Below are 22,778 nucleotides of genomic sequence, written 5' to 3'. Positions count from 1 at the left end.
GGGTGTTATACTACATTAAACAGGCATTGAGGATTAGAAGCTAAATGTCTACCTTTAATAAATACATTTTGGTCTTGTGATATTACTGAAGGAAGCACTTTCTCAATCCTTCTAGCTAGAACTTTGGAGAGTATCTTAACATCGTTATTCAGTAACGAGAATCGTCTGTATGATGCACATTGTAATAAGTCCTTATTTTTATTCGGAAAGACCGTAATTGATGCTTGTCGAAAAGTTTGAGGTAGAATTTTATTGTTTCTGGCTTTTATAAATGTTGCTAAAAAGTGGAGTTAACTTAATTTAAATTTGTTTATAAAATTCAGCAGGGTAGCCATCAGGATCTGCTGCATGCCCACTCTCAAGTGAGTTCACAGTGTCTACTAATTCTGACTCTGTCCTGAGAGTATTGGTATCTGTAATGCATCGAAAAACTCCTTAGATTGTGTCTTGTCTTCTTTAAACTGAGTAGAATATAAGGACTTATAGTAGTCTCGAAATGTGTGCATTATAATTCTATGGTCAATGCTTTTATCTCCGTCTGTGTTGGTAATTACTGATATTGCATTGCGAACTTCCTGCTTATTAGCCTTCTTTCTGTGTTCATAGTAATGATGCCACAATTTAAAAATGAGTTGATCCATCTCATTTCTTGTCAAGAGGTTGAATTCAGATTGCAAAGCCAATATTTTCCTATAAATTGTTTCATTTGGAGACCTAGCGTGTTCTCAATCTATTCTGGAAATTTTTATGATTAACTCTGAGGCTTTCTTGGTTTCCAATTTATTTTTTGAATGAGAGATATGAGATAATCTGTCCTCTTAAAAATGCCTTCAAAATGCAAGTAATGTATACTCATAATAATTAAACATGTAAGGCACGGTGGCACAGCTGTAGCGATGAGCTGGCACCCCATCCAGGGATTATTCCTCCCTCACGCTTGATGCTTGCTGGGACTGGGGTGACCCTGAATGGATAGATGGATGGAATAATTAAACACGTATCACAAAGATTTTCCAATGTTCCTTAAAAGTTTTGGAGAATCGGCGTTCTAAGCTTACAGATGGTTTGTCATTTATCACAGAGCTTATATTGCGGACATTGGCTATGTGGAGAAAGAAAATAGAAGGACAGGAATTGGAGGTTGGTACATTAACAGAGACAGTGCTGCTGTGATAAAGTATTTAACTGAGGGTCACACGTGTCCCAGCAAGCAATTTGCGGGAGGCAGGAACTGGATGGGGCGCTAGCTCATCGCTACCACTGCGCCACTGTGCCCCCATGTTTAATACATGCTTTTAATGCATTTTATCATGAAAATTATATCATATTATTCTGAAATGTTCAGTGAGCTGTAATATCATGAATGTAATGTATTCTGTGTCCTGTTGGCATAAAGAAAGCCCCTTTTAAGAAGCACGTAGTGATTCACACACATGGAGTGCATTGAAGAACACATAGAATACAAAGCATTTAATGTGCTACTTAGTTATGATAAGATTTGAGAAACTACAGTAAATTAAACATCAATTTCAAGATGAAGTTCTTTAATGACAAAATAAACTATGAGATTAAAGTGGAAATTTTGAGATTAAAGTTGGCATTTCAACCTTTTTTTCTTCACTGTATTCCTATTTTTTTTCTCTTCTCTGTACCCTTATGTATGACACTCAGACGGTGGGCTACGACTTGCCTTTTCACGTCGACTTTGATATCTGACCAATTCTTTTTTATTTCGGACACTGTGCCACTTTCAGAGCTTGAACTTTTGAGTGTCTCCGCCACTCTGTATCACTCGATCAACTTCCTTTTGTTGTTTATAAACCCCTTAACATGCACACGTACCGGTCCCGGTACATAACAACGATTTTACGACGTCACAATCATATCACAGCCATGTGTGCATGCCCCTCTGTCATGCACCTCGACATACTACACATCAAATGAAAATTCAAAGTCTCGTCTTACCGATGATATAAACCATTTTGACACACAACAACCACAGCACTGACACTAAATCCTTTTTTACAGAGAAGTAAATACTTTTAAGAGCTGACTTTTCCTACCTTTGACTACCTTTGAAGGCTCTCTGCAAGTCAAACATCAATATTTCCGAGCAATATTGATCTCATTCTGTCCGTAAGGCTCCAGGGAATATAATCCAGTAAAACGATTAGGTCCAAAACACACAATAGATCCTCAAAGGGACAAAAACTCCAGAAAACGTTTTTTAACTCGAGACTAACTCCGACATTTTTTTTCATTTCTATTGATCATATCAAACGTAATTTGTTTCTGTCGGCAATAACCATACTAAAGCATGTTACACGGAAGTGTTAGCTTCTGATTGGCACCTAAGTTGGCCAATTATGAGGGGTCTGGGGGGTGACTGGCACCTCGTATAGCCAACGAGTGTCACAGACAGCTGACCGATGACGCACAACTTCAAACCCTGGTAGAATCTACCAGTTTGATTGGACACTGTGAGTGTCACTCCAAACTTACAGCCAATGAGCAGCTGAGCACGTCGATATGTAACTTGCCATACCAACTTGTAAACAAAACCGATTGGAGCTGCTCGAAGGTGGCATTTGTGCCAGTCTGCAGACTTGGTGCATGGTTGTTTATTGTGATTTCACCTAGTTTTTTCGCATTTTAAATATGGATAAAAGTACAGATAAACGTAAATACACTCTCAAATAAATAATAGATGCATGTACGCGCCGTGACAGTTATCTATCATACCAGGAGACGTCTAATGGCAGAGAGCGACATGTGACACGCCCTTGTGCTTTCTGCATGGTAACGATTGCTACTATTTTCCCTTCTCTTGTAACCCATGCCAGGGATGCAGCTTCCATCTGCTGTAAAAATCCCCATGATGTCCCTTAGCCCTGTGCCCCTCCATCTTAAACCCAATGTGAGCCTCATGTTAAACTCTCTGATCTTTCCAGTCCTTCCAGGAGTGTCTTGTGTCACAGACAGCACTTCTGATAAGAACACCGTGTGTCTTCTACTCCTAATCTCAGCTCCTCACAAGTTTATTACACAATTGTCAGCCTGCTCTTCCTTTTGTCACTTGCTGTGACGTTAATAATGACAACTGGACCTGCTCCACTTTGGAAAATAGCCAATCCACATGCCCTCTAAGCCTTAGAGCAGCCCACTGTGTAGTAACTCGTTTGCTCTTCTCCATAATAAACATCAATAACATTTATTTCTATAGCACATTTTCATACAAATGATGGAGCTCAAAATGCTTTACATGATGAAGAAAGAAAAGGGTAAAATATAAAAATACAGCTAGGTAATACTAAATAACAAAGAATAAAAGACTCCAGAAAAAAAAAAAAAAACTCCAGAGGCATGGAAAAAAAAAACAAAATCTGCAGGGGATCCAGCCCCCACAAGGCATTCTACCCAACATCAATGAGTTATAATCTGAGTAAGTTAGCTTTCATGTGTCTTCTTATTTATAGAATTAAATTAGAAATGTTGGTCAATTTCCGGATGTTCTGTTTAAGTATTTCCTCTATTAACTGTCCGATTTCTCTGAGCTCATTAAACTCCTCTTCAGATTTCACTTTTTCCTGAACTCCTCAGACTCACTTGTGTCTTCTCGGCCTCAGTAATCTCACTTGACTCCATAAAATAACCAAACACTTGACAAAGTTCTCATAAGTCTGAACTCCACAATGGCCTTGTTGGTCCTACAGTTGCAGTCCTTAGCCATCTGAGGTCTCCTGGGTTTGAAGGTTTCTTCAGTTTTTATGTGTGAAGCTCTGATATCCTGGTTGTCAATGTGATGTCCTCTCAATCTCAAGGACTGACTCGTACACCAGTGAGCCTTCAGACTGTCTCCTTTATTTGCAGCTCTCTTCAAGTCTAAACTCCATCTTGAACTGAATTGTTAAATTAAATCTGTATTTGAATGTTTGTGTGATATTCATATTACTTTAATTAAATCTCTGTGTGTCACCTACTGTGCCAATATGAAGACAAGTGTGACAGAAACAGTAAGTTCTGTCATGGAATTTGAAACAATTGTATTGCACATATTTAAGCACTTAGAATGACACCAAAAGTGGAAATGAATTCTGGTGAGACCCCCATGTGTCCTCTTGTGTGTCCAAACAGAAACAGCTGGGGGCGACACAGAGTGAAATTTGGAGGAGACTTGAAGAGAAAGAGAAGAAACTGAGAGAGACGAGAAGGACAGTGGAGGAGATGAAGGTGAGTGGAATTAAAACAACACTTTGTATTAAAGAGAGGAGAAAAAAAGTCAAAGAGTTGTTAGATTTTCTGGTAATTATGTGTATGGGCAGGAGATGGAGAAGGAGAGAAGATGTTTTATTGTGTCCTTCATGGCATTTAATTTTTTATTCATTAAAAATTCAGACAACAAGACCCTAATGTCCTCAGGTTTCTCATTCCTCCTCTTAAAGGTGACTTCACTCACCCTAACAATAACTCATAATGAAGGTTGGCACTGATGTTCTGAACTGGATTAGGCAGCACCACTTTCCCTAATGGTCTTTTCTTGATCTTTTTGATATGTCCCAGCTTTATTAGACTCCATAGGTGTTAACATAACATGGTGTTAGGCTGCTTGACTGAGTGCTGATAACCTGCACCTCCACCTGTTTATTTAACCACATATTTTATGACAAAGGACAGTAAGGAGGTGCAGTGGCCACTGCTGTTGCCTTCCAGATCACCATTAGTTGTCCATGTGGAGTTTACCACTTCTTCCAGTTTCTCTGTGGGTTTCCTCCAGCTACTCTAGTCCCCCCTACCACATCCTCACATGTCAGGTTGGTTCATTGGCAGAGACTGTAATTTGCCCCATTAGGATTTCCAGTATGGGTTTCTTTAGGAATGTGACACATTTTTCACTGGCACACTGTCCAGAGTTGCTCCTTGTTTTATGCCCTATTCTTCTAGGATTCATTTATGGGAATGTTCTCTTCTGATAAATGATGAACTCTTCACACACATTTCTGTGCCTGGACTGACTGAACGTTTCCAAACTGTTTTATTTAGCATGGACTTACATTAATTAGCTTAGTGCCATCTGTTGTATTAAAGTACTAAATGCAGCAGGACCAGAAAACAGGGTTTGTCCTTCTGTTCAGAGACAGTGGGCGGGGCACAAAGTGTCATTCATTGTGGCACAGTCCAATAAAAACACTGAAGTGACAGTCAAGGATGAACAAGTGACTGACAGAGAGCCCTCCTGCCAGACTGACCTCCATCAGAGTTTATACTTAAATGCTTTTCTGATTACCTTATAGAATTCCTGCACATTAGTGAAACATGAAATCCCTGTCTATGCCCAATCTGACTGCTCACTGACACTCCTCTTCTTGATCTTTGTCACTCAATTGATTTGTGCTACATATTAAACTTACATTATTTCCCCTCCAGTTGAAATGTATGCCATCCCTATTTCTTCCAACACTAAAATTATCAGATGTGCATTAAGCCTTCTAATCTTCCTAATCTCATGGAACTGCTGTGGCACAGGTAGAAGGCCTGAGATGACCACTTGTCACTTCTGCTCCTCTACTTTGTACCCAACTCTTTAAATCTGTCCTGTGGAACAGGCAGTCTGACCCACCTATTTCAATTGTTCAATGACAACTGCACAAGCTTGATAATGACATCTGGATCCTTTGCTGCTCTGGCCATGAGCCTATCTGGCTGTCCACAGAGGTTTTGTACCTGAGTACCCAGAAAGCAACACGTCATACAGAAACTCTCTGTGTTTGGAGAAAGATGTTTAAGATATCAGAGTGACTGTCCAGCTCTGCAAGGCCCTGAAAACAGATGAACACCTCCAGCTCTGGGGTTGATGATCCTGGACAGTGTGCACCTCATACCCTACACTTACAACTGATTGTGACCCACCTGCACACTAAACCTCACGCCAATGACATCTGAGTGAGCCATACAAGTGTGAGCCATAGCTGCAATGACAGTTATTAGTAATAATGAAAAGTTAAATGAAGGAAATAAAAATACATCAACCTGGCATATAAAGTCTTACAAATCTGAGATTTATAATGTAAAACAGATAGGTGAAGGTTGATGAGCTTAGAGTTCATGAAATTAACTGTATGTAAATATATATTTTTTAAGCACAAAAAGTTAATTATACAATAGAATGCACAGTGTAATAGTAAACTAAATGTAAAAACATTGAATAACACTGAGAAAACCTTGAAAAGAGAAAACTAACATTGTAAGAGTTTGCGCTAGACCCTTACGAACCATTTGCTGTAAAAACTTTTTTTATGAGTTTTAAGCACAGGGAAAAAAAATTAAATGACACTTCTCTTGTAACTTTTCAAACCATCCTCTACTGGCTTTAAATTCCTCACCTTTGCCACTCGAAGAAGGATTTTTTTTCTGCACATCGCCATGAATCTTCCTGGCTTTCTCGCATATGATCAGCTCACTTATGATATCCCCTGCAAGTTACTTCTCGTTCAACTACACTAATTACAGTTTTTCCACCTTTTCCAGTGTATACAGTATATATGCACACAGAATTTAGTGATATGTGGGTCAAAGACTTGTACAATAAAGAAAGAGGTGAGTCCAAGTTGCTGAAAAAATCTGTTTTATTGTTATGAAGACAGGAACAATTGTCAGCATTTTCAAACAAAAGCTGTCAGTTCAGCACTCAAAACACACAGCAAGCTAAGTGTGACGCTGACGTCATCATGCATTAGCTCCCTTATTCATATTAGAAGAACAGATTGAAAATGAGAACAAGGCCAGGTTAGGAAATGATTTTAAAACGACTGACACATTAAAAGGAGAGCCTTGGACTTGACGCAGAAGTGGACAACCAACTCCTGCCTGTTTTATAAATACACGTATATATTGTTTTTTTCACACAATTAAATTAAAACAAATCAGGTTATTTTCTCCAATACCTATTTTTCTTCTCCTTCTTTTTCTCCTTCTTCTACCCACCCCCCACCATGTTTTCCAGCTCCACTCTCAATCCCAGCATGAATCGTAGAGCGTATGAGAACATGAGGGCAACCATTAAGAAGGATATCTGAGAGGCTAAAAGATAGTTGGAGAGGAATATAGCAGATAAGGCGAAAGAAGACCCCAAGAGATTCTTTCAGTATTTTAGTAGTAAAAGAAAAGTTAAGGAGGAGGTCAAGTTCATCAGGAATAGTAAAGGGGAATTAAAAGATACAGACAATGAAATAGCAGATACCCTAAACTTACATTTTTCTGAGGTGTTTACAAGTGAGCAAGTGGATAACCTCAGAGCAGTAACAGGGACTACTAAGGAGGTACTGAGGGATTTGGAAACTGTAGAAGGAGAAGTGCTGCTCAGATTAAATAAGATGAAATCAAACAAATCACCAGGCCCAGATAATATTTACCCTTGAGTTCTTAAGGAGGCTAGTGAGTACAGATATAAACCCTTGACACATATTTTTAGAAAGTCACTGAGCACTGGAGAGATTCCGAAGGACTGGAAAATTGCAAATATCATCCCATTATATAAAAAGGGTGACAGGGCAGATCCAAGCAACTATAGACCAGTAAGCTTAACATGCATCACAGGAAAATTAATGGAAGGAATTATTAAGGATAAGATTGAGCAACACATGGCAAGGACAGGAGTTATTCTGAACAGTCAGAAGAAGAGGGTGATGGTGCAAGGAACCTCATCAGAACTGGCTGATGTTAAGAGTGGTGACCAGCAGGGGTCAGTGCTAGGGCCACTGCTATTTTTAATATATATAAATGAGTTAGATAGGAATATAAGTAACAAGCTGGTTAAGTTTGCAGATGATACCAAGATAGGAGGATTAGCAGATAATTTGGAATCTGTTATATCATTACAGAAGGACTTGAACAGCCGACAGGTTTCGGCAGATTTGTGGCAGATGAAATTTAATGTCAGTAAATGTAAAGAGAAAGGGTGACTGGATGGTGTGTTCCAACTATAGAGGGATCACACTCCTCAGCCTCCCTGGAAAAGTCTATTCGGAGGTTCTGGAGAGGAGGGTCCATCGGATAGTTGAACCTCGGATTCAGGAGGAACAGTGTGGTTTTCGTCCTGGTCGTGGAACAGTGGACCAGCTCTACACCCTTAGAAGAATCCTGGTGGGTGCATGGGAGTTTGTCCAACAAGTCTACATGTGTTTTGTGGACTTGGAAAAGGCGTTCGACAGTGTGCCTCGGGGAATCCTGTGGGGGGTGCTCCGGGAGTATGGGGTACTGGACCCCCTGATAAGAGCTGTTCGGTCTCTGTACAACTGGTGTCAGAGCTTGGTCCGCATTGCCGACAGAAAGTCAAACCTGTTTCCAGTGAGAGTTGGACTCTGCCAAGGCTGCCCTTTGTTACCAATTCTGTTTATAACTTTTATGGACAGAATTTCGAGCCAGGGTGTTGAGGGGGTCCAGTTTGGTGGACTCAGGATTGGGTCACTTCTTTTTGCAGATGGTGTTGTCCTGTTTGCTTCATCAAGCCGTGATCTTCAGCTCTCTCTGGATCGGTTCGCAGCTGAGTGTGAATTGGCTGGGATGAGAATCAGCACCTCCAAATCTGAAACCATGGTCCTCAGCCGGAAAAGGGTGGAGTGCCCTCTCAGGGTTGGGGAAGAGATCCTGCCCCAAGTGTAGGAGTTCAAGTATCTCAGGGTCTTGTTCACGAGTGAGGGAAGAATGGATCGTGAGATTGACAGGCGGATCGGTGCGGCATCTGCAGTGATGTGGGCTCTGCATCGGTCTGTAGTGGTGAAAAAGGAGCTGAGCCTTAAGGCAAGGCTCTCAATTTACCAGTCGATCTATGTTCCTACCCTCACCTATGGTCATGAGTTATGAGTAGTGACCGAAAAAACAAGATTGTGAATACAAGCGGCTGAAATTTCCCTTAAAGATAGGGTGAGAAGCTCAGTCATCCGGGGGGGTTCAGAGTAGAGCCGCTGCTCCTCTGCATCGAGTGGAGTCAGAAGAGGTGGCTTGGGCATCTTATCAGGATGCCTCCTGGACACCTCCCTGTTGAGGTGTTCCGGGCACGTCCAGCCAGGAGGAGGCCCCGGGGAAGACCAAAGACACACTGGAGGGACTATGTCTCCCGGCTGGCCTGGGAACGCCTTTGGATTCTCCAAGAAGAGCTAAAAGAAGTGGCTGGGGAGAGGGAAGTCTGGGCCTCTCTGCTCAAGCTGCTGCCCCCGGGACTTGACTTCGGATAAGCAGAAGAGGATGGATGGGTGGATAAATGTAAAGAATTACACATAGGAAGTAAAAATGTTAGGTTTGAATGCACAAAGGGAGTTCTGAAGATCAAGAGTACACCATATGAGAAGGATTTAAGAATCGTAGTGGACTCTAAGCTATCAACTTCCTGACAGTTTTCAGAAGCCATTAAGAAAGCTAACAGAATGTCAGGTTATATAGCACCTTGATGTGTGGAGTACAAGTCACAGGAGGTTATGCTCAACCTTTATAATGCACTGGTGAGGCCTCATCTTGAGTTCTGTGTGCAGTTTTGGTCTCCAGGCTACAAAAAGGACATAGCAGCACTAGAAAAGGTCCAGAGAAGAGCAACTAGGCTGATTCCAGGGCTACAGGGGTTGAATTATGAGGAAAGATTAAAAGAGCTGAGCCTTTACAGTTTAAGCAAAAGAAGATTAAGAGGTGACATGATTGAAGTGTTCAAAATTATGAAGGGAATTAGTACAGTGGATCAAGGCTGTTATTTTAAAATAAGCTCATCAGGAACACAGGGACACAGTTGTAAACTTGTTAAGGGTAAATTTTGCACAAACATTAGGAAATTTTTCTTTACACAAAGAACGATAGACACTTAGAATAAGCTACCATGTAGTGTGATAGACAGTAAGACGTTAGGGACTTTCAAAACTCGACTTGATGTTTTTTTGGAAGAAATAAGTGGAGAGGACGGGCGAGCTTTGTTGGGCTGAGTGGCCTGTTCCCGTCTAGAGTGTTCTAATGTTCTAATTACCAGGAGAAGCTCATTTTAAAGGCAGGTCTATGTAACACTACCAGATTCCTCACAGGATAATAGAGCTGTCCTGCCAATGGCTCTCATAGATATGACAGAGCCGCTTATTAAGACTGCACCTTCCCTACAGTCCTGCAAATGTATTACGATGTTACTGCTACCCACCTTGCCAAGGTAAAATATTGTCTGGGAGACTAGGAGACAGACTGCAACTGCTTTTTTCCTAATTCAAACTCTCCTCTACAACATCAAAATACCAACAAAGGTGTCTTGTGTTTTTATTTTAACAAGATGACTCAATTCAGTATTTTTTTCTCCCATTCAATCAGTTTTCTGTGAAACAAAAGATGGAGGAATATGACAAGAGTTTCACTGTTCTGATTCACTGCATTAAGAAAGCCCATAAGACACTGACTGAGAAGATCAGTGAACAAGAAAAGATTGAAATGGAGAAGGCTGAAGGAGTCACAGAGCAACTGGAGAAGGAGATTGAGGAGCTGAAGAGGAGAGAAGCTGAGCTGAAGGAGCTTTCAGAGACCAATGACCATCTCCACTTCCTACAGGTGAGAGTGACGCTTCACAGGTAGTCTGATCAGACTGGGGTGTGTGGCACCCGAGAACATTCATTGTCACATTCAAAAGATTTGAGGAGTTTTTCCAAATAGCCAGAACAGACCATTTAGTTCAATTTCTTATTGACTAATATTTCTTAAATTTATGAAAAAAATCTCAAAGTTCCTTACTTTATCTACATGACAAGCAGGTCAATTTACAGTTGTTTGTTTGAGAAATTAAATCTGTATAAAATGTACAGGTGCTGGTCATAAAATTAGAATATCATGACAAAGTTGATTTATTTCAGTAATTCAATTCAAAAAGTGAAACTTGTATATTAGATTCATTCATTACATACAGACTGATGTATTTCAAATGTTTATTTCTTTTAATTTTGATGATTATAACTGACAACTAATGAAAGGTCCAATATTGAAGACACCTGGTGTCACACTCACTCTAATCAGCTAATTAACTCAAAACACCTGCAAAAGCCTTTAAATGGTCTCTCAGCCGAGTTCTGTAGGCTGCTGACTTGACAGTTGTCCAAAAGACGACCATTGACACCTGGCACAAGGAGGGCAAGACACAAAAGGTCATTGCTAAAGAGGCTGGCTGTTCACAGAGCTCTGTGTCCAAGCACATTAATAGAGAGGTGAAGGGAAGGACAAGATGTGGTAGAAAAAAGTGTACAAGCAATAGGGATAACCGCTTGTTCCCTGGAGAGGATTGTAAAACATAACTGTGGGGGAGATTCACAAAGAGTGGACTGCAGCTGGAGTCAGTGCTTCAAGAACCACCACACACAGATGTATGTAAGACATGGCTTTCAGCTGTCACATTCCTTGTGTCAAACCACTCTTGAACAAGAGACAGCGTCAGAAGCGTCTCGCCTGGGCTAAAGACAAAACTGCTGCTGAGTGGTCCAAAGTTATGTTCTATGATGAAAGTAAATTTTGCATCTCCTTTGGAAATCAAGGTCCCAGAGTCTGGAGGAAGAGAGGAGAGGCACAGAATCCAAGTTGCTTGAGGTCCAGTGTAAAGTTTCCACAGTCAGTGATGGTTTGGGGTGCCATGTCATCTGCTGGTGTTGGTCCATTGTGTTTTCTGAGGTCTAAGGTCAACGCAGCCGTCTATCAGTTCATGCTTCCTGCTGCTAACGAACTTTATGGAGATGCAGATTTCATTTTCCAACAGGACCTGGCACCTGTACACAGTGCCAAAGCTACCAGTACCTGGTTTAAGGACCATGGTATCCCTGTTCTTGATTGGCCAGCAAACCCGCCTGACCTTAACCCCTAAATCTATGGGGTATTGTGAAGAGAAAGATGCAATACGCCAGAGCCAACAATTCAGAAGAGCTGAAGGCCACTATCAGAGCAACATGGGCTCTCATAACACCTGAGCAGTGCCACAGACTGATCGACTCCATGCCACGCCGCATTGCTGCAGTAATCCAGGCCAGAGGAGCCCCAACTAAATATTGAGTGCTGTACATGCTCAGACTTTTCATGTTCATACCTTTCAGTTGGCCAACATTTCTAAAAATCCTTTTTTTGCATTGGTCTTAATTGATATTCTAATTCTAAATTTTCCAAAATACTGAATTTGGGACTTTCATTAGTTGTCAGTTATAATCATCAAAATTAAAAGAAATAAACATTTGAAATACATCAGTCTGTGTGTAATGAATGAATCTAATATACAAGTTTCACTTTTTGAATGGAATTAGTGAAATAAATCAACTTTGTCATGATATTCTAAATTTATGACCAGCACCTGCATTCTTAATAAGAGTCATTTTAAGATGACACCTGACAAAAAGACACCAACTCCCTTCATATCTCTGAACACTCCTGTCATGTCTCCTCCTCATGTGTCTGTCCTTTAACTGATGAAATTCAAATCCTTCAGCTCAAACCCCACAGTCCAGTCTGGTCTCTCTTCTTCTTCTCGATTTTTTTTTTTGTGCTGTTTTCTCATTTCTCTAACACACAATATTCCTGATGTGGTCCCACAAGTGTGTTCTACATTGCAGATTACAGAACTCTGATGAGCACACAAAAGGCTTTCAAGTCTTTCTGACAAGTCACACACTTTCTAGTGGCAGACCTTCTATTGTAAAATTATACTGAATAGTGTGTGTAAATCTTTGGATTTAATTTAAATGCCAAATTCTTTATAGGGACTAATATACTTCTTTCTATCTATCTATTGTGAGGGATGGCCAGTAGTTTATCCCGGCCAGCACCCTCAATCTGCTAGATGGAGTCCTCCTTGCAACATGGAGGTGCCCCAAATTCATGCAGGGCATCGTGGACAATGGAGTTCAACTTCACAGCCCTGCTAGATACCGTGGGGGCCGCCAGGGGACGCTGCAGGGAAGCTCAAATATTTCTATTATAGCCCGGAAGTACTCCCTAGCTATGGGGACAGAAGAAATGAAGAAAAGAAGTTTTCATCTGACCCGGAAGTGCTATGGAATCATATGGACTGAAGAACAGGAGCACCTCCGGGTCGTGAGCTATATAAAGGACCGTGGGAAACCCAGCAGACTGAGCCGGAGTTGGGAGGGAGTGTAACGGAGCTGCTGGATGGAGAGGAGGATTTATTATTGATGTATTTTTTGTATTTTTATTGATTATTGAGTATTGTGGAGGTGGAGGTGTTTTGTGCACAATTGTAATACTACATTTTTCTTTATGTCACTATATCTGGACAGTACTGTTATGAGTTTTATTCACATGTGCATGTTAACTGTGGCACACACGGGCTCAGCAGTTAGAATTGCTGACCAAGCATTGGATTAGATAGCCAAAGACAACTGGAGGCTTGTATAGTCAGCTTAAACACAGGTTAGGGTATTTCTGTCCTCTATCAGCACAAACCTTCTTTCCTTCTTGGGAGAATGAGAATCGACATGTAAGCACTATGATATTTCTGTATTTTGTGGGAGAGGAATTCAGCCCTTGTTTGGAGACGGAGAAGACCAGCAAATGAAGCAAGAACCATATAAAAGGTCTGGACAGTGGCCAGACCCTTCGAGGCTGTGTCGACACCAGGTGTGTTGAAAAACCTCCCAGCGTAGGGACGGAAAAAATGGCTGACTGTGTTGATCCAGATTCCCACCTGGATAAAGTCTGTCCATATGCCTCCCGTCTGTAACTGCGTAAAACGTCAGTAAATGTAAGCTAAAAGATATTTTGTCTCATGTGATTCTTGTACCGCCGTAATCACTATGGGAGGGATATCGCCTTTTCTGGTATATTATGATATTGTTTAATTATTTAATAAGCCACAATATTAAAAGAACACATTTCCAAGAGAGCTAATGCCTCTGCAGGAAACATAATGGCGTAGTCGGCAGGATTGTGGCTACATTAATAATTATATTATTATATATTAATTATAATATTTTATATATATATTAAACATATGCTTACACTGATGAATGGGAGGCTCGGTAATAATATTTGGGATATATATATTTCGGGATTGGTTGCGCGCACGGTCATGGACTCCGGCCGAGAATTAAAAACTGCCTTAACATGCCTGGCCTGATTAATTTATCCCATCAAAAGACAAGAGGCGGACTTGTCAAACTCGGCACAGTGCATGAGGCTGGAAAGAAAGCCCGACATCTGTCGGCGAATCGTGGTAGCGTCTGCTACCTACGGTATCGAGTGAACTTTAAGGTTGGACTTTTAAGTTTAACGCATAAGTGGGACTAAAATTGGACAAAATAAATGGAATACAACAAGATTGAAACTGATGGCACGAGACTGGCTGTCCAGTAAAATGAAACGGCACTCACAGGGGCAGCACAGATTAATTAATGGCCGTACGAAGCCCAAAATCTACCTAGAAAAGTAAATGCCGTGTAGGGGAACACATATTTAAACTAAATTACATCGCTAGCCTTTAGAAAACAATATTGAAAGGCTATAAAGAACGGCGCGTTATTGTATATTAGTTGCGGCAGGCAGACAAGACATGCAGGCAATGCACTCACCTTGCCGTTTGCGTGGTGATCCAGCGGAGCTGAAAAACTTAAAGATGAAATCAAAACAACAGCGATAGAATCCATAACGTCTCAATCGCGATCGCTAAAATAATTTGTAGAAATCTTTAATGGCATCCAAGCAGCTCGATGCAAAAATACAAGCTTCGTCCACGTGTTACAAGCAGTCTAAAAGACGCCAGCTGTTTCTATCAGTCTACCTACAAGGGTAAAGGTTAAAGGTTAAAGGTTTTGGCAAAACCCCCACCTATTTTGGTACTTTTAAGAAATTGCCGTGTGTTTAAACACACAGAAATAATTAAATTGCCTTTTAAATATAGCTTAAATAACGAACATACGTTATAAGCTAATGTTTAAAAAGAATTTGTAAAACGGTGTACACATATAGCGCTAAAATGCAAAAGAGCTCTAACAACAAAGTGGAAAAAGAATAAATACATTTGGGGATGAAACTTACAATAAGAAACATGCCTTTGTACCTTCTGGTAAGTACTGGCCAAACTTTGTTTTAAGAAGGGATTATTTAAATAAGTATGAAGTTACAAACATGAGGCAGTTTCTCATAAGAACAATTGGTTTAAAGCAAAGCAAAAAAGAATGTCTCCACTTTTGTTTAAAACTTATAAACGTGCAAAACAGTTTTTCTTTAAACCCTGATCAAGTTTAAAGGAAAATACTCTTTTAATAATACTAATTAATAAGGGAGACAAGTTCTCACGGATATGTAGCATGTGCCCGATTGTGCATGAATGGAGGTTATGTATTTTGGGAACTCTTAAGGGAATGTATGGTGGCGCAGTGGTTAGCACACTTGCCCGGTGATATGAGATAAAGGTTCAAGCATGTATGTTTTCCTTGTTAAGTCAGAATATTCTTTGTGACCGCATAACTTTTCTGGGAACACTTTCTTGTTGTGGAATTGTGCTGCGTGATTTCCTCGCGCGTGGATTTTCTTGTTGTCGCAGAATTTACGGATCGCCAACGGTAATACGTTACCCTCGTTTGCGCTGAGTCGTGATGTTCGCCACGAAAATTCCATGATCTGGAAAATAGCGTATGAAACTGAGGTAAGAAGCATTCCTAATATTTTCAGTAATATCAGCTTGCGGCCTGAGATGTTGTTTGATTAATAACAAGCATGAAGGAAAAGACGTGCTTAAGTATGTTGCATGGTGAAACCCTATAGATAAACAAAAAAGCACAACCTCGAGTGAGTTTATAGCACGTGTGCTAGAAATCGAGAACTTTATTCTGTGAATGAAGTATTGTTGTAAAAGAGAACGTGAGTATGTGAATACATGTGAAAGAATGAAGCAATTGCCAAATACTGTGTGTAGAAATGACTGAAACGAGTGAAGGTTGATTGTCTGTTCTCTAGTGAACGAATTTCTGCTTTAGCTAAGTAATTCTACTTGGACATGAAGCAGAGTTTAGAATCTAGAAAAGAAAATAAAAGACGAATAAATTATTTTTATTCAGAGTCTGGGGTGGCAGATGCGTGTTTATGTCATTTGTAAGTCTGTCTTTCTATGTTCGTCAGCTGACTAAGAATGTTAAACTGTAGAAATGGGAGACGTCCCATATAATAATATTCAAAGTTAAATGTAATACATGTGAATATCAATAGTGATCATGACTGGTGATTGATAACACAATCTGTGCCTGGTCTGTGTCTTTGAAGCCTGCAAACAGATGCAGAGTTTAAATAACGCCATGACTTATTGACCTCGACGAATCTCAGAATAGCTTGTAACATGGTCAGTTAAAGAGAAGAATTTTCAAATCTGAATTTCATGAAAAGTATTATAAGCATAAAAGTTTAATTTAAATCTATAGATGTTCTTTTTCTCCAGATTCAGCAAATCCACTGACCAACGGATGAAAAACACAAACTATGTTTCTATACAAGTTGCAAAAAATAGCTTAATAGCAAGTTTGGGCAGAGCAATTAGAAATAATCTAATCGAAGGATAGTGAATATTTATCAATCATAAATTAATGAATAGCAGCTATTAGAATAATTTTCTTGCATGCTGATTTAGTGCAAGTGTTAAAATGTTTTAATGAAAAAATGCAAACAAATGAACACTAGACTGATTTCGTTCTTTGAAAAAAACAGTATAGAGGGTTTACATATTTTGATGTATGACAAATGATTATTATTATTGTCACTTCAGTAATTACAGACTGTATTAGAATTGAAATACATTTATTGATTTGTCTCTGTAAGTGATTAATTTTAGGAAGAGTTGTTATTGCATCAATGTATTTAGGTTAATGCTCAGTGATAATGCACATAGCAAAATGGATTATTCAGTTATACATTAGAACCATTGTATATAACATCCTGTTATAAGTTAAGACACTTGGATAACTGAGGCAATGTGTTAATTTTGTGTAATGTATGATCCTACTGAAGAAACATTGTCACTAGCATAGTTTAAATGTATTACTCTATTTCTTACTGTTATTTTATGAGACTGAACTGCGGGTCTAGAATTGTCATTTATAATGCTGCATTTGTATGATACATATGATTGGGAAATAATTGCTTTATGTTATGTATTTGCTCTACCTTCCACCCTTCGCTAGTTTAGCATCGCAAGTAGCTTAATTAAGTTTAGCCATTAAATTTAGTGGTTAAAGCCTCTCCATTCAGTGGTAAAGTTTTATGAATGAAGTAACAGGTGGTGTACACACAATTGAAGATTTACAGAGACTGTACTGCGCTAATGACTTTTAATCTGTTGCACATACCTGAGAATAGCTGGTGAAGAAACACTTGCTTTCCAGAGGAACGGAGTAAAGAACTAAAGAAAGATTGCAAGTCCAGCTACTCAGATTTGATGCCATGAACTAAGACAAGTTTTATGGACTGTGGCAGGGACAGGCTGTGGCCACTGAGGTGATGTGACAGCTGTTGAAGGCTCCCATGAATGACCACTGAATACAGTGCAAGCTTAGAGGAAGTGAACCTCTGCTAAAAGGGACAGTCACCATGTGTTCATCTTATGAGCTCCCTAATGATAAAAGGACTGTTTACTTTCTGTTCCAGTAACAACAAACTTTAGTGCCTTGAAGCAGTCACACTTTGTTCAGACGGATCTGCAAAGTTACCAATCTGCAAAGCCACCAAGAAAGAGACTTTGTTAACAAACCACTGAGTTGGACAAGGCATATATATAGCAAGTCTAGGAATATACTTGAAACTATTATAAGAAGGGCTCAAAGGTATGAGGATATGCATGATTTATCAATGATGTGAACTTGTAAATTGTTAACTTGGAATAGAACATCTGATAGTGAAGTTGGGGAGGATAACAGATAGTGAATGAACAATTATGCAATAATACTAGTTAAGAACAATTAATAATCATAGCAATGAAGCTAGAATAGCATCTGAGTTATGTTACAACTATTGTAACTCATAAAGGGATCAGACACCAAAGGGTGGGCACATATAGCAACATATTGAAGCTAGAAATGATAGGAGTGCCAAAGAATAGTGTAATCCATCAAGATGCTATATAGGATTGTAATATAATCTGATGCTATGACACCCACTGCATGAATTCAGTAATATGTAGACACAACACAGACTATGTAAGAAATAACGGCAAAAATCTCCACTAAACACCATTGATGAGATACATTGATCACTACTTGATAACAGCATGTTAAATGTAACTGTTTGTCCATGTTTACGCTGGTTTTAGAGGAATGGTACAGAAGCTATAGTGCTATTACATCACATGTCCGCCAATGACTTGAAATATTGACACTGTGATGGGGGATCAAGTACCTTTTGTTTTGTGGATATGACTTTCAAATATTGTTTTTTGTCACAGATCCAGTGACAAAGGGTGGCTTGTAATACTACATTTTTCTTTATGTCACTATATCTGGACAGTACTGTTATGAGTTTTATTCACATGTGCATGTTAACTGTGGCACACACGGGCTCAGCAGTTAGAATTGCTGACCAAGCATTGGATTAGATAGCCAAAGACAACTGGAGGCTTGTATAGTCAGCTTAAACACAGGTTAGGGTATTTCTGTCCTCTATCAGCACAAACCTTCTTTCCTTCTTGGGAGAATGAGAATCGACATGTAAGCACTATGATATTTCTGTATTTTGTGGGAGAGGAATTCAGCCCTTGTTTGGAGACGGAGAAGACCAGCAAATGAAGCAAGAACCATATAAAAGGTCTGGACAGTGGCCAGACCCTTCGAGGCTGTGTCGACACCAGGTGTGTTGAAAAACCTCCCAGCGTAGGGACGGAAAAAATGGCTGACTGTGTTGATCCAGATTCCCACCTGGATAAAGTCTGTCCATATGCCTCCCCGTCTGTAACTGCGTAAAACGTCAGTAAATGTAAGCTAAAAGATATTTTGTCTCATGTGATTCTTGTACCGCCGTAATCACTATGGGAGGGATATCGCCTTTTCTGGTATATTATGATATTGTTTAATTATTTAATAAGCCACAATATTAAAAGAACACATTTCCAAGAGAGCTAATGCCTCTGCAGGAAACAACAATATTGAAGAAATTTAATTTGTTTCTTATATTTTACCTGGTGTTTGAATGTTTTGTCTGTGGGTTTGGAGGAGCGAGAGTGCCCCCTACTGTCTATCTATCTATCTATCTATCTATCTATCTATCTATCTATCTATCTATCTATCTATCTATCTATCTATCTATCTTTCTAATTAACTGCATCTGCCTGTGCACTGTCTCCTCAGTTCACTTATCTACAGTCTTACGACTCACCTCTTATGGTCTTCTCTGTGAAAAGCTTTTTGAACACCAATGCCAATGACAACTAATGGTCCATTATAATGAAACATTCTCTTATCTATACTAATAAAAGGAAAAGCCCTCACTGACTCACTTATCACTAATTCTCCAACTTCCCGTGTAGGTAGAAGGCTGAAATTTGGCAGGCTCATTCCCTACAGCTTACTTAAAAAAGTTGAGCAGGTTTCATTTCGAAATTCTACACGTAACGGTCATAACTGTATCCTACTTACCTACATATATACAGCCATAGCCTGCAGCTCGGTCGCCGTGTGAGACGGAGTTGCATCCCCCATCACCACGCCTCCCATGTAGATGGCTGTCTGCCCATATAAGGCCGTCCATCAGCAGCAATCCAAGCTGTGAGAAAACAGTAAAAAGGAGGCGTGTCAGACGTCGTGGTACATTTTCTGATGCAGCTAGACGGAAAGAACTTTGTGACGCTGCCGCCCAATACTCGCAGAAAAATCCACAAGTTAATAGACACACTGTCGCTAAATACTCGTAGGCAAATCCACAACTTCATAGACACGCTGCCGCTAAATATTCGCAGGGAAATCCACAAATTAATACCGGGAATGCCTGTTAAACATCTTAGATTCACGAGTAGAGATTTGGGTGGTGAGATGTCTATCGAGGTGATCACCATTGATCAAAGAACTGTCACTTACCGAGTGGTTTCCATGCCCGGAGATGGCACCTGCCTTTTCAATTCTCTTTGTTACCTAATTATCAAGCGGGGTCATTTTTGCTAAATCTCTTGTAATTTGACCTCTCCAAATTAGAATCATTGCTGTTATTGAACTATCTGGAGTATAAACACATGTTTGGTCTCTTTGTAAAGGTAACATTCTCTAGTTTCAGAATCACTGTAGGTGTGACTGATCAAAAGTTATGCACATTAGAACTCACAGAAAAAATGATTTTTTTTTGTTCTCGCCTAAGTTTTTTTTTGAAAATAAAGGCCTCTATAGCTGCAGTAGGTAGGTGGGGACAGAAACACACTATGTACCAACAGAATAACTTGTTGACTACTCACATTTCAAATTTGAAAAGAATACCTGTAAAATGACATTTTACACCAGTTTTTATGTGGGCATGCCCAGGTGCTTTTTAGAGGGACCATTACCCACATTTTGGAACGTATGTTAAAAGTGTAATAACTTTGAATGCTTCAACCCACAGATATCAATGAGGGCTCTAATGAAAGCTTACACCTAAAGGAATCTATATCTACACACAGTGTCACTCTATTAGTTATAAAAATAATAAAAACAATAAAAAATACACATTTCTATGTAAAAATAGTCAAAACAAGTCTTATGGGCCAATAAAATATATATATTTTATTTTTTTTTTTAATAAAATGCACACAAACTATATACATTTTTTACAAACTGTTACAACACAGCTCAGCGTTTTTCCATGTGCCACTGATTGTAGCAATCGTTACCATGCAGAAAGCACAAGGGCGTGTCACATGTCGCTCTCTGCCATTAGACGTCTCCTGGTATGATCGATCACTGTCACACCGCGTACATGCCTCAACTACTTCATCGAGAATGTATTTACGTTTATCTGTACGTTTATCCATATTTAAAATGCGAAAAAACTTGGAGAAATCACAATAAACAACCATGCGTTATTTACGCACCAAGTCTGCAAACTGGCACAAATACCAGCTTCGCGCAGCTCCAATCGGTTTTTTTTACAAGTTGGTATGGCAAGTTACATATCGCCGTGCTCAGCTGCTCATTGGCTGTAAGTTTGGAGTGTCACTTACAGCGTCCAATCAAACTGGTAGATTCTACCAGGGTTTGGAGTTGTGCGTCATCGTTCAGCTGTCTGTGACACTCGTTGGCTATACGAGGTGCCAGTCACCCCCCAGACCCCTCATAATTGGCCAACTTAGGTGTCAATCAGAAGCTAACACTTCCGTGTAACATGCTTTAGCATGGTTATTGCCGACAGAAACAAATTAAGTCTGATATGACCAATAGAAATGAAAAAAAATGTCGGAGCTAGTCTCAAGTTAAGAAAAGTTTTCTGGAGTTTTTATCCCTTTGAGGATCTAACGTGTGTTTTGGACATAATTGTTTTATTGGATTATACTCCCTGGAGCCTTACGGACAGAATGAGATCAATATTGCTCGGAAATATTGATGTTTGACTTGCAGAAAGCCTTCAAAGGTATGAAAAGTCAACTCTTAAAAGTATTTACTTCTCTGTAAAAAAGGATTTAGTGTCAGTGCTGTGGTTGTTGTGTGTCAAAATGGTTTATATCATCGGAAAGACGAGACTCTGAAGTTTCATTTGATGTGTAGTATGTTGAGGTGCATGACAGAGGGGAATGCACACATGGCTGTGACATGGCTGTGACGTTGTCCAATTGTAGTTATGTACCGGGACCGGTACGTGTGCATGTTAAGAGGATATCACGGCCATATCAGGCTCACTCTTGATATCTGGAGGAACATTGTGTCTTATGTATTGAATGACTGGGACAGGTTCAAGGTGTGGACTGATGACGGTACAGGAGATAATTATACTACACAGGAGCACTAGAAGAGTGAAATGCTTAAGCCCTTCACCTATGGTTCTGCATGTGAGTTGATGGCTGCCGCTGAATTGTTCTGTTGTCGCTTTCAAGTGTACCGCAATGGCCAAATATTTTACACCTTTGGAGAATCGCCAATGCCTCTTAAACATCTTAGATTCTCAGGTGACGATTTCATTAGTGGACACTTTGATGTTTATGAATGTTTAAACTCTCAAAAGCTGGATGTGAAGTTATCGATGAAACCAGTTGTATACTTACAATGCTTGACAGATGCCGAATGTCACTTCAACACAAGTCCTACAAATACTGTCGTAATTGAAACAAACCATGAAACTCAAACCAATTATGACAGCAGCAATCCAAACTGAGAGAAAACAGTAAAAAGGAGGCGTGTCAGATGTCGTACTACATTTTCTGATGCAGCTAGATTGTAACAACTTTGTGACGCTGCCGCCAAATACTTGCAGAAAAATCCACAAGTTGATAGACATGCTGCCGCTAAATATTCGCAGGCAATTCCACAACTTAATACCGGGAATGCCTGTTAAACATCTTAGATTCACGAGTACCAATTTGGGTAGTGAACACTTCAATGAATGAAACCTGTTATCTTTACAACGCTTGACAAACACGGAATGTAACTTGAACACAACGCATCCTCCAAATACGAACCTGATTGGAAGAAATAATGATAATCAAATCCTTGATGACAGCAACACTCAATAGTCACAAAACAATTACATTGATAATCAAGTTACATTATTTTTAAAATGTTTTCTTTTCTTTTTCATAACTTCTTTAATACACTACTTCTCCACTGCGAAGCGCGGGTATTTTG

General features: G+C 39.7%; 2 protein-coding genes across 2 annotated transcripts in view; one reads left to right on the top strand and one right to left on the bottom strand.

Annotated features, from left to right (window-relative positions):
• Positions 1-3,645, bottom strand: part of LOC120528986 (tripartite motif-containing protein 16-like) — a 7,659-nt gene extending 4,014 nt beyond the window's left edge. The window contains exon 1 of the mRNA XM_039753052.1: positions 3,607-3,645. Coding sequence (XP_039608986.1) covers positions 3,607-3,645 — 39 coding nt within the window. The remainder of the gene's footprint in view (positions 1-3,606) is intronic.
• Positions 3,646-4,110: 465 nt separating this feature from the next.
• Positions 4,111-22,778, top strand: part of LOC120528402 (tripartite motif-containing protein 16-like) — a 30,965-nt gene continuing 12,297 nt past the window's right edge. The window contains exons 1-2 of the mRNA XM_039752560.1: positions 4,111-4,230; positions 10,333-10,566. Of these exons, the coding sequence (XP_039608494.1) occupies positions 4,225-4,230; positions 10,333-10,566 (240 nt within the window). The 5' untranslated portion in view covers positions 4,111-4,224. The remainder of the gene's footprint in view (positions 4,231-10,332; positions 10,567-22,778) is intronic.

Source organism: Polypterus senegalus, chromosome 4, assembly GCF_016835505.1.
Source record: "Polypterus senegalus isolate Bchr_013 chromosome 4, ASM1683550v1, whole genome shotgun sequence".
Taxonomy (NCBI): Eukaryota; Metazoa; Chordata; class Cladistia; order Polypteriformes; family Polypteridae; genus Polypterus; species Polypterus senegalus.
This window is presented reverse-complemented; position numbering and strand designations above follow the sequence as displayed.